The sequence below is a fragment of the Myzus persicae genome, unplaced genomic scaffold, assembly GCF_001856785.1.
Source record: "Myzus persicae strain clone G006 unplaced genomic scaffold, MPER_G0061.0, whole genome shotgun sequence".
In the NCBI taxonomy this organism is placed as follows: Eukaryota; Metazoa; Arthropoda; class Insecta; order Hemiptera; family Aphididae; genus Myzus; species Myzus persicae.
In genome coordinates this window covers 166,894-185,732 of record NW_019102786.1, presented here as the reverse complement: position 1 = coordinate 185,732, position 18,839 = coordinate 166,894, and the positions used below count along the sequence as shown (strand labels likewise).

At 31.7% G+C, this 18,839-nt stretch overlaps 1 protein-coding gene across 2 annotated transcripts in view; it reads right to left on the bottom strand.

The window, feature by feature from the left end:
- LOC111033116 (carcinoembryonic antigen-related cell adhesion molecule 6-like) overlaps positions 1–18,839 on the bottom strand; it is an 84,770-nt gene that overhangs the window by 47,472 nt on the left and 18,459 nt on the right. For both annotated transcript variants that reach the window (XM_022313709.1, XM_022313710.1), the window contains exons 3-4: positions 669–868; positions 399–534 (exon numbers count right to left, since the gene is read on the bottom strand). In XM_022313709.1, the coding sequence (XP_022169401.1) occupies positions 399–534; positions 669–868 (336 nt within the window). The remainder of the gene's footprint in view (positions 1–398; positions 535–668; positions 869–18,839) is intronic.

Genomic DNA, 18,839 nt, shown 5'->3' with positions numbered 1-18,839 from the left:
CCTACCTACTATCTACTAACTTCTTCGCTATTACTTGATTAAACCTAACTACTCGCAGCAGAAAGCATTAATTTTAATTGCATTTTTCCGTTTCATATCATTGATATTTACTGATATTTACCATAAATAGATTCGTGAATAATCAAAAATAATATTATAATATTAAATTCCATAAAATTATGGACAAACTTTTTTTTTTACGCATTTGCAAATTCGTTTCCGGCCGCCAATCAAAAAAACCCATTGCTTTTTGTTCGATATTCACTACATTATTAGATCATTCATTCAAAGTCGTTTAGTAAACCATATAATATAATAATATAGTGACTGCGGTAATGACGTTACTGCAGATGATGTCTCTCGATTAGATTAAATTTCGTAAATCACTATATACTTACATATAACTTCCATTCGGCCACCATCTTGTGCGGAAGCAAACGACGGCGCTTCTGCAGAAACTTCGCACCGGTAATTAGCTGTGGTTTTCAGCGTTATGTCTCTCAACGTTAACTGTCGACTGTTGGAATGCATGTGCTGCGCAAACAAATGCGTAAAATTAAATATAAATACACCGGTTTAATGATGGTCGAAAGGGGGCGAGTTCTCTTGGGGTCGTGGCTGTGGTGGTGGCGAGGGGGGTGAGAAATAGTTACACGATACACACTTACGTCGACTTTAATCCCGTCCACCACGTAAGACGTCTTCTGAGGTTCCGACTTGGGCACATACCGGTAAAACTCCTCGTTTTCGCGGTACCACTTGACCGCGTACAGCAGGGCTCCTTCCAGCTCGAAGTCGCACCGGAGCACGGCCGTCTCTCCTCGAATCTTGTACCGAGGTACCACCGCTTTCACCGTCAGTCCGTCACCTGTTTGGAAAAGAGTTCCACAGCATTAGGCAAGCAATACCTACGACTTTCGAGTTCGTCCTAAGGTTATTTTTGCATTCCGCGCACAGCTGATGGCAGTATTTAATATAATAAATGGGGTTTGTAGTTGATGTTTTTTGTTCTGTAGGCAGTCATGAAGCACCCCATAAACACTTAAAACACTTCTCGATATCGTCGATCGAGAGAATCTTATAAGAGGTATCATATTATTATAGCATCACTTGGATTTCCCACACTTCCTGACGCAATTCCAACGAAATAACAACATAATGGCTTCATATATTGTACAAAGTCTGTTAAAAATAAATGAGAACATCGAGAACTGCCATGAAAAATGTTCGACCAATAATTGAAAGAAATTTGTGTACAAAGCGAAAAGCACAACCACTGTCTCACTTGGATTAGTGTTTTCATTGTTTTAAAATTTCTCTGCAAATAAATTCGACATATGCAAAAATAATTAAACGAGTTTTCATCGCAACGTAATCAAATGTCCTAAATCACTGATCTAGTACGTGTTTTTTTTATTTATAATATTGTTATTCAAAGGAATATAATAACTGCTGTAATGCCATTTGCAAAAACTAAAAACAAGACACACAATGTAGTTGTAAACTAAGAAGAGTTGTCGTTACATTTTTACATGAGTTGAGCAATTTTTATGTTTAAAAATAATCTAATCGTATACAGGAAAATAAATGTAATTTTTTTTTAATAAACGATTTTAACAATGAAATGCACAATAAAATTATATTGTATTAAAAGATGAAGTATGTGGTCCTCAGGCATGAATGAGTTGAATGTGCGCCAACAATTAGTGGCACTTAACTTAATTTGTTTTTTTTGCAAGTACTCAACTGTATCAGAAGTAGAATTTAGTAAGTAAAAATATACATCAAAAATACATAAAATTACAAATAATCATCAGGTATTAGTTTATTTAATCTAAACATTTAATCCAGTTATGTGTTTTTTGTGACTCGTAAATTAATAAGATCCATTTACTTAAATTTTTCTGACATTTTTCGTTTAAAATTGTTTAAGAATATTCTTCAAAATAAGTAATAAAAGTACGAACAGTTATGAAATTTTAGTGTAGGTTAATACAACTATTTTAAATTAATAATATGTTACATGAATAGTAGAGATGTCTTATATTTTGTAGTCTTGAATGCAATATCTTGACTGCTATTTTTCGGTGGAATTATTTTCCTTTTTTTATTTAGCGCCCGCAAATTGAATCTCATTTTTAAAAAAAAATTATTTTAATTTTATCGAAATTCAAACTTCATTCAATTTAATTTTAAAAGCAATTATAAACTTGTCGACAAGTTTCAGTGACTTATCGCATTTCCCTCTTTGCCATATTAATATATTATGGTTCATATAGCATAGAGACTATAAAGGTATTGCATTGCACTTTAACTAAAACTTTACGTAAAGAACTGTGAGAAATTATCAGGTACGTCAGCGCTCGAAGACTTCTTACTCAGAAGAACTTACGACGTAGTATTTATAGTAATATTAAATTTTAGCTATGATAACTAATAAATTACTCTAACTTTTCCAATGTCTTTCAAGTGCCACCTAGTATTCTAAAAGCTTGACAGTGTAATTAATTAGTTCCAAATATTTGGGAACGATCGTAAATGTTAAAACTTTTTGTAATTATAAACTATTTACAGTTCCCCTGAATTGAGGGATTTTGTATATTTTTAACTATACGAACCGAAAACTGAAAATGCATTTTTAAAAGCTGTTTACGAAACATTAAAAACGATTTTCATTAATATATTTTTCGTATTTCGTACGTATAATAATATCACCTAAGTAGCCGTCAGTAAGTGGTTGTACGTTGCTTTACATATAACACGCATATATATGTTTAAATAATTAGCAAACACGGAAAATTAATTATTTAAAAATTAAAATACATAGAAAGTCTCGAAACTTAATTATAATAACCGCGAACAATCGTGCGACGGGAGTCGCTTTCCGGAAAATCTACAGTTCTCGAACCGTCTATAATATTATTAACATCGTGTTACCTGCCGGAAGTGCGTAAAATGATAATATTTCTGTGTTCGAGATTCCCGGGTTGTGCTAACACCTACCGCAGTTACCCATAACTACTCGGCCCGATCGGACGTATAATAATATAGTATAATGTCGGCAGGTACTAATAATAATAATAATAATAATAATAATAATAACAATAATGATAATAACTAGACGGCGAGAATATTTAGAGCTCCCGGGCCGTCCCATTCTGGCAACAGTCCGGTCGAAACGACATTGTGACGGCCATTACGATGAAATATAAAACAATAATGCCTTATTTATTCGCATTATAATATTATAATACCATGCAATGCGTCGTGCGAGGTCCGAGGGGTTAATAATGTACGTTTTGTGTATTTTGTCACAATAATATAATACAATAATAATATGACCTAACCCAACGAAACGCTATTCTCGCATTAAACGTATACATATATTATACGTGTGCGTGCGTGCGTGTGTGTGTGTGTGCGTGCGTGTGTGTGTGTGTGTGTGTGTGTGTGTGTGTGTGTGTGTGTGTGTGCGCGCGCGCGTGCGATGGAATTCATCGGGTTTCGGGATAATCGACTGTTAATACGGTGCGGTCGTCGCCGGCCAATATTAATAATATCTCAGCCGAACACATTTATAATAATATAATACTGTAATAATAACATTACGCTACTAAATTTGCCTATATTGCCGGCGCACATTATTAGACGCGTAATATCATATTATTGTATATTATAATATTGTCGTTTTACTATTTTAACACTCAAACGAACAACGCGAGAAAACATGGTATTATTATTGTCGCAGTGTATCCACGAGTGACATAATAATATAATGTCATAAAATATGTTTCTATTAAATACAACACTGCACGAGCGTGGTATTAGAATACAAATCATGATAATTTCACGATGATAATCGGAGTGTTAAACACTGCAGTTAGCGCGGCGGTCACGAAAAATATTTAAGCATAATACGTCTGATGACGGTGACCTACACATAATTATAATAATAATAATGTATTATGCGTATCGCCGTTAAGACCCCCCCCCCCCGGTCGCCGGCTAGTATTATATTATAATAATAGTTATACGACCCTTAAAATGGTACATATTTTTACGAACTCTGAGTGTATAATATCAAACTCTATTGCCGCTGCAGCGTTATTGTTACGACAGTGTAAAATAACTTTGTACAGTAATTATTATTGTCGAGCTTAATAGGCTCATTTCATAAACCATCACTTACGAACCACGCTCAACCATCTACCATTTTGTAAAACCATTTTACAGCCCATCTTGGGGTGTTTAGTCTCGTGATTATTAGCTTAACAGGACAGGATATTTTAATATTTAAAAACTTTTAAGATATCGCGTCGTCTAACGTTATACTTAGTCGAAACACAAACTTGATGATTTTCGTGGATTGATATATTTTAATGTTATATTATTTTAAACAATAAACACTTTACCGCTGCTGCACTTATTGTATCGTCTTACCATTGGGCGAAATTTCGAACATTAAAAAACATTTAAAAATAAATATTGAGAGCTGACACGAAATCAATAAGGTTCCCTGCAGAAGCGCTGAGTACTTTATAGTATTAATATTCAAGATCTCACGTCAACTTTTGTAGCCACCTAATGTGTTTACGGACCTGCAGACAGACAGTAAATTTAAATTGGATTTCTCGGACCAAAGAGGGTGTGAAACGTGCGTGGGCATTCATAAATAAATTAAATCGATTACAATATAAATAAATCCTCGGCGACTTCACGGAGGACATAAATGTTTTTATTCATACACTATTGACAAACAAAAGAAAGAAAAAACAGGGCTTATAATTCTATTTTTTTGTTTTTTTTAAACCCTCCAAATGTTATTAATCCATATCCGTTCTGTACGCTGCAGTGAACGAATCTAAAATAATCTAAAATCACGTGTCGTTCTTGTTTTTCAAAAAAACGTTTATACTATTCGAACTTGTTGACACGGTTTCTGGAATATCTATTGACTTTTATTTTGATAGTATTGTTGTTTTTCTGCGTAGGTACGCTGTTGCCGCGATTTCTTTTTTAAATTCCAATAAATTATATTATCGTATTCTTAAAATTCGTTTTGATACATGTACACTCGATGCAATGGCAATATTATAGTAATTTGTGTAAATGGTTGTTGTGGATACTTAGTTTTGCATATTATACGATATACCTAACACAATTTATGGGCATATTATTTAAAATATTCCAACTACTTGGGATATTTTGCTTTTATTCATTTCTATAAATTATAGAATTACCCTAAAAAAAATGTTATGTGACAATACCGCGATATCTTTTAATCCGTATATTATTATCGTCAAGTGTGTGTGTGTGAAAAAAAAAGAAAAACGCAAAATAAGTAAAAGTACATATTTTTTTTTATCGGAATCAGAAATTTTTGTTTTTGTTGTATTATAATCACTCAAATTCTGAACAGTTTGTCAGCCATTTTAGTTACTGCCATTATTATTTATTTTAGTTCTACACATATAATATCCATTACGAAGTACAATTTAATTATTTACAGTAAAAGAAATAAAGTTTATTTTTACTAGAATCCCTTTACAGACGTTCACCTAAGCCAAAAATACAGAAAATCGGATTTCAGATTATGTGTGACGTCGTTTATCTACTTACCAATACGTCGTTTCGAATGAGGAACATAGGTACCGTACGTATTTTAAAAGCTGATGGCATTTTACAGTTTTGACTTTTATCTTACATAAGTTGAAAAAATCGATATTTTTATTTTATCACTGTCACAATTACCTACCTATAGGTAGGTATATACTATATACACATATTGAATCACATTTTTTTCTGGTCCTCATAAGTTAACAGTACAACTATGACAGACACATATGAAATACATCCAACAAACTTGTTGGACATTGTTGGATTACTCCCAGTCCCCAGACTTTGTTGGACTTTATTTTTGCGGGTTAGAGCTTTAAACACTTTTGTGCCGGCAACTATACGCCAACAGCACAACCTCATGTCATCAAATGTTCACCCTTTTTAAAAAAATGTCGAGCTTGATTCGACTCTGAAAATTTGTTAGACATTTATAGTCAGTTGTGTTAACTTTATTGAGGTTATTTTCGGATCAAACTCAACTAACCTTTTTTAAAGCTTAAATAATTGGAATGTAGGTACTAATGCGTGTTCCTTTTTCTCATTAATCACTTATGAAAATGTTAAACGAAATACAAATTAATATTATGTCCGTTCATACATAATGTACTATAATCATTCGAGTATAAGTTTTTGTTTATTATTAGCATCTTTCAAAATATTAAACTTCCGATGTACCATAAGCATTATAATACAAAGTGGTCACTATTAAACTATTTATGCAGTACGGTTAGACCATGGTCAATATAATATAACCTTTACATGAAGACCTTTTTGCTGAAATATTAAATATGATATTATAATATTGAAGTGATTTTGTTTAGTGGACACGCAAACCTTGATCTTGCTCATAGTTACATACATAAGTAAAATATAAAAAGAAAATTAATAAAAGAAAATTACATTATCATATTTTTAATAATAATAATAAAGTATAAGTGTTATGTATCGAAACGTTTACGGGTCGTATTTTATATTACATTTTGTTAAAGAAGTTAGTAAAATATTGATATTTTTGGTTTTTATTTTCCTTTTTAAGCGAAATAAAAAGTTCAAAACAAAAGATACCGATACTTTAATTATAATTATAAATATTATTTGACTAGATATCTTGTTATATAATAAAAACAAATTTGCAACTATTACATTTTAAAAACTATTACATAACAATTGACCTACAAATACAAAATTATTAGTATTTTTATGAATTCAAAAATGTCGACAACAATAGAACGAAATGACACTGTTTGCGCGGAACCGTATTTTAAAGTATAATAAATTATTAGGTCTTAAAAAGTTAATATTAATTTTAATAATTTATAATATACTTAACTTAAGCCAGTAGAATAATGTATCCAAAGTTTTTATAAATGTGTTAATTTTTAATTGTGTTGTAACATTCAATGTACTATATTATTCAAGCTGCATTAACAGTACAAAAATATATATACATATCTATGATAATGAATAATATAATATTATATGTATAAGTGTATGAAGTAATCCATTTAACTTGTGACATGTTGGAATCGTAAATGAGTGGAAAAGTGGACCACAATTACCCAGATCTACATTTTTAAGCCATTTGTTCAATATTCGGTATTTAAACAACAGCTAAAAATGAAAATGTAGTGTCAGAAAAAAAATATAGTTTAAAATCCACAAAAATTAACTATGAAAATATGCATTCTCAGTTAAATGGATCACTTTGTATTATACGGCTTGTATATGAAAAGTAAAAAGTTTAGAGTAATAATAAAGATCACACAACCAGTTAGTCCATTATTAGTATTATTGTTGTTATAATTTTTATAATTATAATATCCATAGTCTATTTTACATAATAATTATAACTATTATCATATTAAAAATTTCTAAGTAAATTTTCATACAGCATCATATCATTTTTTTAAAAGAAAAAAAAATAATAAAAATTAGGTTTTGTTAAGAACAACTGAATACTATTAGTTATATTATTCTATAGTTCTTGTAGTATAAATGTAATAATATTGTAAACTGATACGTGTGTGATACAGGCGAGACGACTGGTCTAAGGAATCTGCTGAATAAACCCTTTTTGAACGGGCGACCAGCTCGTATGCGGGGCTCGCACACGTAGTAGTCAGTGTTGGTGTTACAACAGACCATTACAGACCATTTTTCAGAGTATTTTTAATTATAATTAAACGTCATTACAATTAAATAAAGAATATTATTTTGAGCCAAAGTAATTTAAACTCGTTTTATTTTATTTGTGTGGAATCGCTAAGTGGTGCGTCCATAACAGTTTATACAATTTGTTTTTGAGTTTTGGGTTTCAAATTTCGAACGCTAAATGGGTATCAGACACCTACATCTGGAACTCTAAAACTATTATTAATCTTAATTATAATTTATAACTTCTGAACAATTTCAAATGTAGTAAACAGTAAATACCTTAATATTTGTTAAATAGATGTAATAAATAATTTAATAAAATAAAAATAAATTGTACACATTTTTTTATATGAAAATTAAACTCGTGTACCTACGGTTTAAAATAAAAACTACCAGATACATAGTTTCGAAGCATGTTTCTTTTATGCCATTAATCTATGTTCATTTAAATCAATATAACGATGTTTTTTAGTTTACATAAGTTCAAAAATAATTACATAAATGTAAAACTATAGAAAAATATGCTTGGAATCAAATTTATATGGAGCCAGATTTTAAATATAAAAATGTTTAAAGGTCTGGGTGATATCTAAACTGAAACTACTATTGATAAATTATGGTAACAGAATATAATTGTAACACAATTATAAATTATGATAATTAATAATGTTTAGATTGTTCAATGAAAGAAAATGTATAATAATAGTTGTGCAATATTTTTATGTTCATATTGTTATTTTTTTTTAAATTTATTGAATACAATTTATAACCAATTATGATATATATTGAAATTATCCATAAGGTTATTTCACTGTAATCAATTGAAGACGGTGAAGTGTAATAATATTATTTAATTATATTTTTATACACTAAGCATTTAAATATTTTTCAGTGTAAAATTAAATTAAATCATGTAAATGGCACTTTTCTGTTACAAACATTTGTATTGCATTATTCAAATTAATATTGAGCTCTACAAGTTTAAAGTGCCATTGAATAAAAAAATTCTTATTCGTTTCATAATTTCAAATAAAAAACCACACAGGATACGGAGACCACTGTGTTGAAACTCATCTCACATCATCACCCCCTGCGCACTGTTTAGTGGTGTGTAGTACTTGCAATATTGCATTTCGTCGTATTCGAAAAGCGATTGTGAACAAAGCTCGATAATCTCAATGCTCGCTGATGTATTTCCGAAAATTTTCGACCGTATAGCTGTCGGTATTTTCACTTTACGCTTCATAAAAAAAACTACCAGGAAAATCGAAATACAACCTCCTCATGTATCAACTTACTAGCTCTATTTTCTCTCAGAAATTTTGAAGCACGGCCCGACGGTGAATCATCTGCGAAAAACCTCTATGAGCATAATCATATTGTTATCGTGAAACCAAATACGCTTTCCAGCGAGCTTCGGCAAGAACCAATAACTGGTTTAATATGCCAACGCTTAAACGGAAGGACACTTTTATTCTAAAAAGTATTCAAACATTTTCCACAAAATATTATTCTACGTGCGTTGTTCGAGTAATAATAATAATATATACATATAGTGCCTGTCCCAGGTAAAGTTTTACGGCCACGCAAAAGAATTATTATCGTTGTTGACAAATTAATATATGTATTATAATATTATGCGAGTGAATAATAATAATATATAACAGAAATTAGCTTAGACTCGGAAACGTGTAATAATTTGCAGAATTTATGAAGGATACCAAACGAGAGTAGGTATTGTGTTTTATACAAAATATTATACAGTTGATGGCACACACTCACACACACACACACGACCCGCCGCCGCCGAGGCCGATTAGATGCCACTTTGTGTACATTTACCAGGACTAAGCCAAATCCTACGTTATTTTATGTTTGGTTAAGCCCACATGTGTTGTTCACACTTTAATTTATTGCCGTTGTAAAAATGGCATATAATGATATTAAAAACATCGTAAGAACAGAGAAAAAAAAAGCAGCATAACAATTGAAGTACGGGGTTCCTATGTGCACTTAATGTGAAAAATAGCATTATAATTCATAATATTTGACATTTTTTTACCCTAGAAAATATGCCAATTTGTATGAAGATTTAATGCATTACAAGGATGTGACTTTTTATTGGTCAATTGGAAAACATGATATACGGTTTAACTACGATTTATTTTCCTGTCGTTATTGCAGGCTGCTTCAAATTGTTTCTTGTCCTAGACGAATTCATAAAAAGTTTTAACGCAAATTAGAATTGCGTTTATTTTTTTTCTTTAATTTGCCTTTCATACATATTTATGCTACAGCGAGGTTTAATTCCAAACCAATATTTATCTATGAATCATTTTCGATAGACTTGAAATTTAAAAAAAAAACAAAAATTACATTTAAGGGGGTAGAGCAGATACAAATAATCACCCAGAAATACCAAAGCTAGACAAAACTGTGGGGCTTAGGTCTGACGGTTTTTAATTTTTAAGACTAATTAAAAATCTTCAACAAATCTACTAAAGCATGGCCTTGGAAATGTATCGTTATTACAAATACGAATGGCTTACTTAAATATATAAAATTCTAAAGTTATTATTTTTTAAATTGTGGATATTTTATAGACAATAATTTAAATAAATATAAAACCTTCTCAGCCATTTCTTAACTAACACGTTGACTAATTATTATCCATTTTCAAAATTAAAATCTATCGAATCCAATTCCTTCAATTTTATCTAGCTTTTTGTTATTTTGTCATTTGAATATCGTGGCGTTTATTTGATAAAATCTGTACCATTGACATGTGCCTGCACATGTGGAAATTTATATGAGGTCGGTGAGCCGCTGGTACTCGATAACGAATTTTACGAATTACACACACTAACATTAATTTACTTCTCACACAGTAACAAAGCTCAAATGCGATTGCTATATGAAATGACTAAATATTACTCCTTAAAACACGTCACGCTCCGGCATCTTTGAAAACTAAAAAATGAGTTTAATAATTTGAAATAGAAATATTCTCAGCTTTTATTTTTTTTCGTTTCGATGGCTGCAAAACAGTCGAACCACACGTCATTATGTTCTCGAAAGCATCAAAAAGAACTAGGTATTTCGATGATCGAGAAGATTTTTCAAAAATTATATTGTCGTTGTAATAAAATATGCATACTAGTTTTGCACCTCTACAATAGTAAATCAAATATAGGCAACACGACGAAATTTGCAATATTAGGTTATAATAAAATATTAAATTATGGATACTGTAGCAGTACCGCCGTGGCAAAATATGACTTCAAATCGTGAGTAGTTATATAACAAATCAAAACAATTTATGGCCGGTTGCTATAACAATATGATAAATATAGAACATTATATGACGTATTACCTATGCGTACATGACGCGTCTAGAGAAGACCGGTATGTGATTGAAATTTTTCCAGAAATTCCTTACATTCACAGTGTCGCGCCCACATTTATCTGCGCATGTATAAACACAATTTCCATTGTCTCGGTCGAATTTTAACGTCATTTTGACGGAGACCCGCGGGAGGATAAACGAGTCTCAAATACACGTATATGTATCAAGCGTACCGTAGCCGTCGAGTCTCTCCCATATCATACTCTGACTGCCCACAAACAATGGCGAAATCGATTCGACCATAAATCACCATCGTCGGTGTTACCGGGGAAGGACAGTGCCGGCATAGGTACTCAAGTTTTGGGCCAGTGTCGTTTCCACCAAAATTAAAAAAACATTCGGTTTTTCTTTCCGCCGGATCGGTTTTCTTCCAAAATCATTATTATCTTTTGAGATGTGATTTGAGGACTACTACTATTCATAATTTATTATTCCGGTTTTAATCATAGTTATTGTCTCATGATATTATTCTGAAATGTATGTTACCGAGGATAAAATGTTTCCAACAGCAGTCAACAGTGAGGTCCAATATCTACACTGATAGTTTATGCATAACAACAAATCATTAATTATGAATCACGGCATGGACGTTTCAACGAACGGTGCTACAAAATAAGACATCCCAATATTAATAATTTTTTTTTTTTTAAATGTAATTTCAAAGTAATGTATACAAACAAACTTCATTTACAAATTGAATATCAAAAAATGAAAAAGTAAAAATATCTACCTATTCAAAACAATAATTAATGAACTACAATAACAAAGTAAACATGCATACAACATGTGTATAAGGTAATAACAACATTATTAAGGTTAGACAAATAAGATTCACTAGACGAAATCAATAAATTAAAAAAAAAAATCGAAACAATTTTTGGAAATCAACGATAACAGCCTCATTATAGTCGTCCCCAAGGTAATTATTATTCATGGTTACTAAAGTCTAATCTAGAAAGAACTAGATTTGGTGGAAACAAAAATAAATGTTTTGGCGATAACGAATAATTCCCCAAGTTTTGGCAGGGGCCGACGACTGAGCGGCGATGCAGAAGAAAGCACCTGTGCTTTTTTCTTAATCTCAAGTAAATTAAAAAAGTATATGAAAATTCGTTCATGGCATCATTGTAGGTATGTATCTATTATAGACACTAAGCGATGCGTTTTTTTCGTTTAATTCGTAAATTGTATCGAAAAAGAACGAAACAATAGTAACTCGAAACACTGAATATTATTTAATTTAATGAGATATATTATTATCATAGTGCCAGTCGAACTGCGCACGTACAACACGCCGTTTTCTCGAGAACGTCATTGTTTATATAATATATATTCGACGAAACTCATAAATTTAAGATAAGTTTTTAATGAAAAAAAGGTCAAAATATATACGACTCTTGCAGTACCTTTATACGACACTGTCGTGCGCGTTCGATAATCAACAATTTGATCGCAGAATTCTAGCATTAGCATACTGAATAAGAAACAAATACAAATTCCATAAGAAATTTCAAACATTTTTGTTTTTAAATTTAAACATCGGGATCCAGCGCAGCGCACTTAATATTATTAAACACACTTTTACATTTTTCAATCATCGGGCGTACAACCATCGATTACCTGCAAATAGTACAAATCGTTATTTTAAAAAGCATACTCAAGTATCTCTCATGAGGCATAACATTGTTAATAACAATAATATGGTGAATAAATATACATTGTAGATTGTTTATATTTTCTTGTGATTGCATAAAATAGAATATTATTATATTATGACGGTGTATTTAAAAAAAAATAGTGATTCAATTAAAATCAGGTAAATAGTATTAGGTATTTATTTTTTTACTTTGACATCTTAGTTTTTTTATTGTTTTGAATGAACCTAAAATAGCCAATAGGTATACCTATGTGTTGTAATAACTAAAAATCATTTTATTTTTTTATTAAAATTACATGTGGAGACGTTCACTGACATTATAACTTCAGAATACGTGACAACAGTCCAAATACGATATTTAAAACAATGAAACTATAAAATTCACAAATATTAAAAACTTGGCATGAAAATAAAATTCCTCGATGGAGTTGTATCTATAGTTCGATAACAATTTCATCTCTTGTACAAAATTTGAGAAAACCAAACTATAAAAAATGAAAATGAAATGTAAGCACACTGAACGCAGCATGTATAATCAACTTAGACTGAATTGAATGAAAAAAAGGAAACAGTAAACTACGTTGTGCATTATACTCGTATACCCTATTTTTTTAAAAATTTTAAAATAACGTATCTCATGGTTTGTTTAATATTATCAACTAATTTAAAATTAATTTTTACCTCAATCGCCTTGTACATGCAAAATTAAAAAAACCATTTTGAAGAAGAGTAGAATAGAGACGCCGATAATCATATTGGTGCTCGTTATAATATTATCGTTGGGCTTAGATTGGCAATATTTACTGTCCCCCAATTTCCTTGCCGAACGTTGTACTTTATTGTTGAAATTAATTTCTGTTAATATTGACACTATAGAAGGTATATTTTAAAATTCAATTTCTCCAACGACCTAGAATATAGAGTGTCGAGTTTTATATTCAAAATTAAAACCAGATAACCGAAAGTCCCGAAATGTTGTTTAGTCCATTCATGACCTATAAATTATAATAAGCTGAACGTCGAGGGTGGTTCCGACCACCTTAAATTCGGAGAGCGCTGCGTTATTATTAATTTTACCTCCTCAAAATGTATTCGAAATATTATTATGTATAAGGTTTGAATAATAATAATAGTAATATGGTAAATTAATTTTCCAAAAAATGTAGAGAATGGTTTATAATCTATACGTATATTCCTCGTACGTGTGCACGAAAATAAAACCGTTTAGATAATTATTATGGTTCGCATAATATTATATTCACAGCACAATGCATGCATCTTGATTTAAATAATATAATAGAGTGAATAAACATTTTTTAATATTCACATTGAAGTAACATACTGGGCCTTTATCGAACAGTCGTAATATTAGTATAATATTCACCCACTCCTTCCTCATCTCCAAAGAATCGAAATCAGCATGCGACTCATGCAAGGTAAACCCCTCGCCGTTACTAGATGTCCAAAATATTCCAAAGCTCGGAAAATCTTCATCGACCTGACTTCTCTTCAATAGGAGACCTCGACGAAGAAGACATCGGAGAAATCTACAAACGTCTCCACGCCGTTCGGTTCAGCGAAAAATTGTAAGCAACTGCAAGTACTTCAATCTTGTTTAACTTAACCTATCTTTGTGTTACAACTGCAGTAGACTAATAACCCTCGATTTTGAAGCCATTACTTTGAATTTACGAAAACAAATATACATAAAATATTGTACTAGCTGTGTACTGATGGAGATAATTTGTTCTGCTCGAGACCGCGCGTACAAAGATATATCGATATTATACCGCCGTTATTATAAACTCGTTCATCGATCAGATTTTGATTAATTTTAAACGAAAAATCGTAATAACAACGACAACGGCAATAAAATGTGTGTAAGGCACCTGTATTATACGTAAACGTACGACTCTACACCACCTGCAGCCGGCTCGGCGCATTACTTTACGGCGCGATAACACGCTCGTCGTAGTTTTAAAATCGACTAAAAAAAATAATAAATAAATAAATTCCTCCCACGCCTCTATTGCGTACCCCGGGTAGCACACACATTATAATATACATTTTATTTATAGCTATTATTAAAATAATATAATATATATGTAATATTATAAAATAGAGTCGCGTATGGGTAACGTGCAGTATTCGTGTAGCTATAGCAGCCGGTATAAGTGCCGCACATTCCGCTTATAATAGTCATAATAGGTGGGTACCTGTATTATACGTGTATGTGTGGGTGTGTGGGTGGCAGCCGACCGTAATCGTTTCAGGTCACATCACGTCTTGTGCAATAAAATGTATAATAATATGTATATATATTATGCAGTTTTCAATTTGCCGTACGTTTCTAGCGAAACGTTTCCGACCCGGCCAGAAGCAGCAGCACCGACGATGTCCGTAGGTACTACATAATATAATCAGTCTACGCATATTATATATATATATATATATATATATATATATATACTTATGCACACACGCCGGCCAGACATTGCACTTTAACTGCAGCGGCATCCGTAAACTGCATCCGCAGCACTATACATAGAACGGTTTCGATCGAAAAGAATACGACGACACACCTCCATCGCACCTGCACCCCGCGAGAAGAGCTTTATCGGGCCGAAGTCGCACTTTCCATATAAGAGCCCCTTGTCACCCCTTTTGGATCGTCCATTTTACTCTGTAAGTAGTTGGTGGAGTATTTGACTGACTTACGATTAAATTGTATTCGTGTGGACATCACTTATCACCGATGTCAGACCATATTATTATACACCTACGGTTATGTGTTCTGACGGAGTGGTGTGGTCGTCAAATATTGTCATATTATACTGTATCAACTGTCCATATTCAAGACGTTTATGCTTTGACGTCATATTTATTTACAAACCCCTACATGGCGCGATATACGACAGTTATCTTCTCAGTCGAATAATTAATATATCAGTTCCGACATTACATTTTAGAAACCAACCTGATCGACCTTTCATATTTCTATGCACAAAACACTTTACGGTTTTTTTCATTTAATTAACAGAGAACTGTCTCCTGTAATAACGTACACACTAAATTTCGATATTTTTTAATCCTCTCGAAGAACGTCACAAATTAGTATATTTTCCTACTAGATGAGCGCTAACAGTTTCACTTAATACTGTTGTATATTATTATTATTTGGGCCTCCACGCGAACATGTTCAGAATTATATAAAGGTCATATTTACAAATAATTATGAGTCAGTCAAATGATCTTTGAGAACATTTAAGAATTTCAAAAACCATAATATTTTTAATAACTGCATAGGTAGTTGAAAAAGAAAAACGGGGTGAGCATGCTTGGCGAATCGTCCAGTGCATCGAATATGTCTTTGTATTTATTTTTGATGGTCCTTTATGATAGTGCGATCGAAAATAACGTTGTTCACATCGAAATATGCCTTATATTAAAAAAACATATACATTTTATTCGTCTCGCCCCTCGCACAATCCTTAAAGGCCCCCCCTCCCTCCGCGTCAGATGACCGATACTGTTCGCCACAGGAATGGTTCTTAACAGCAAAACAGATTTCGTTTATATATCGGTCGGGCCAGTGATCTGCTGAATTTCGTGTACCTACCGAAATGTCTGGGGATTACGTGTCACAAGAATCGTATTTATCATGAAATCTCCGCCGTTTATCTACAACACGAAATACCAATCGGCCAGTTTACATATTACGATATTTATGACATCGTACAACCGCCGTATTACTGTGCGGTGACATCGCATTATTACAATACATCGATAATAATATAACACACATTGTCTGCGACGGGTTGACGAAACCGTTTTGCGTGTGTATGTGCAGTTACATCAAAAACCATATATTATTATTATGATGCATGTACGAAACGGATCAAAGTCGTATCGCGAAGCTTCGATTTATTGCCAGTACGCCGAGTATATATATATATATAAGTAAATATATTATGTATAATATACGTGCACTAGCCAATCGAATGTTTCGATTGGGTTGGACACAGTTTGCAATATAGTATTAATAACAATAACAATAGTAATAACAGTAATAGTAATAATATTAATAGTAATAATGACAATAATAATAATAATTGGTAGGTGCAGCACGCAGTAATATGATAGAGGAACGCGAGAATCATCATACGGAATACTAAACTAATAATGTTTTATTATTATGATAATAACGAGGATATTATGTGTTACTCGCAAAATATTAAACACGAATAACCCGCAATTTGCGTACAGCCACGAAGGTCGGTCCAAGTGCCGCCGAATTGTATAAATTCTTTATTATTATAAATTATCAAAGAACGTTTATGAATCTGTATTATATTATTATTATAATATAGTAATGTGGTCGGGCCTAAATGTTGTAAATATAACAATAATGTTAGGTTTACATTCAACAACCTATGCACATCAAAGTGGCGTGACTGAATTACATATTAATGCGACCATTATGAGTTATAACGATTAGTCCATTACGTAATCATTTGCAATTGAGTAACTTTAATAATTGCATACCTAACTCGAGACGATTTGAATTGTATCATTTTATAACGATTAAACCGTTACACTGCGTATAGGTATAACTCTTAAAATGATCTAATTAATAGTGAAGAAAATAAATCACAATATGCCGTTTGTTAAAATTTTAAAGACTTAAAACGGAAATTATAAGACCTCTCGAGACAATTTTATGTAAAGCGCAGAAAAACTAAAATACAACGTTACTGTTGCTGGTTTGTTTGAGCACACTTTCAATTGCTGTATGTTTACTCGTACGTATAAATGTGAGTCTTAAATGAGTTAAGTCTTTGAGGTTTTTGTATGCCGACGAAATATTTTTTTTTCAGCACTATAATACCTACTTACCGACTTTAAAAAAATATGCGTAGTTGTTTGTTTGTTTGTGACTTTGTAACTTTTACACCTAACTCATAGTCACTTTAAATAATTGAACCTTCAATGGCGATAGAGTAACCACAATATCTACCCGTAGTGATGTAAGTAGGATATTTCCATTTAAAAATTTTTATTTTCGAAACTTCTAAATTGGAAATTTTTGAAAAAGACTAAAAAAAATTATATGACTTGTTTTTATTAGCATTAATTTTGTTGTGATCAAATAGAAATACTACAAATGCTCTAATACCGTGCAAATATTAAATATTATTATTGTGCTGTAAATACGTATGTTCAAAAACAAAATATTTAAATTAATAAAATGTGTACAGTATATTTTCAATGTCATGAAATATATTTCAAAATGCAATGAATATTTCTAATTGTTGCACAATTAATGGAAAAAAAAGTAAGCACCATTAAAAATATGATGTATTTTTTAAATGTCTAAAATTTCCGGAAATTCTTCTTGGAAATTTCTCGAATATTGAATTTCTCAAATTTTCCGTCACTATACGATGTCTACTAGAAATTATATTTAACTCGTACTCGTGTCCGGACAACTTTACCTACAGTGAAATAATGTGCCCGTGCAACAATATGTATTATTTGCATACAGTTCGCAATAATATTTCTCAGCGGTAAAAACAACGACTGCCGCGCACGTGTATAACACACGTAAAGTATAATAATATCGTATTATTACGTTTGTCGAAACTCCGTGTAAAGCACATTATTTTATTGTTATTATTCCACGAAGAGTAAAGTAAAACAAAAGTGAAAAGTAATACCGATATGGCGGTATCGTTTATATAATATACCTACCCATATTATACGTGCACATGATACGACCAATCGGAGAATCGATACAGGTACGACGCTGAAGTCATTTAAAATATGATACTTTGGTTGTATTTTTTATCCTTTCATTGGGTAGGTACCATCGGATGATAGGCTCGGTTTCTTATTTTCATTAAACGTTTGAAAATAAACTCAGGTACCTAATTAATCGGAATGATATCAGGTGATTCGGAGATAAGTACCAACACACATTTACGGTGTATAATAATAACAATA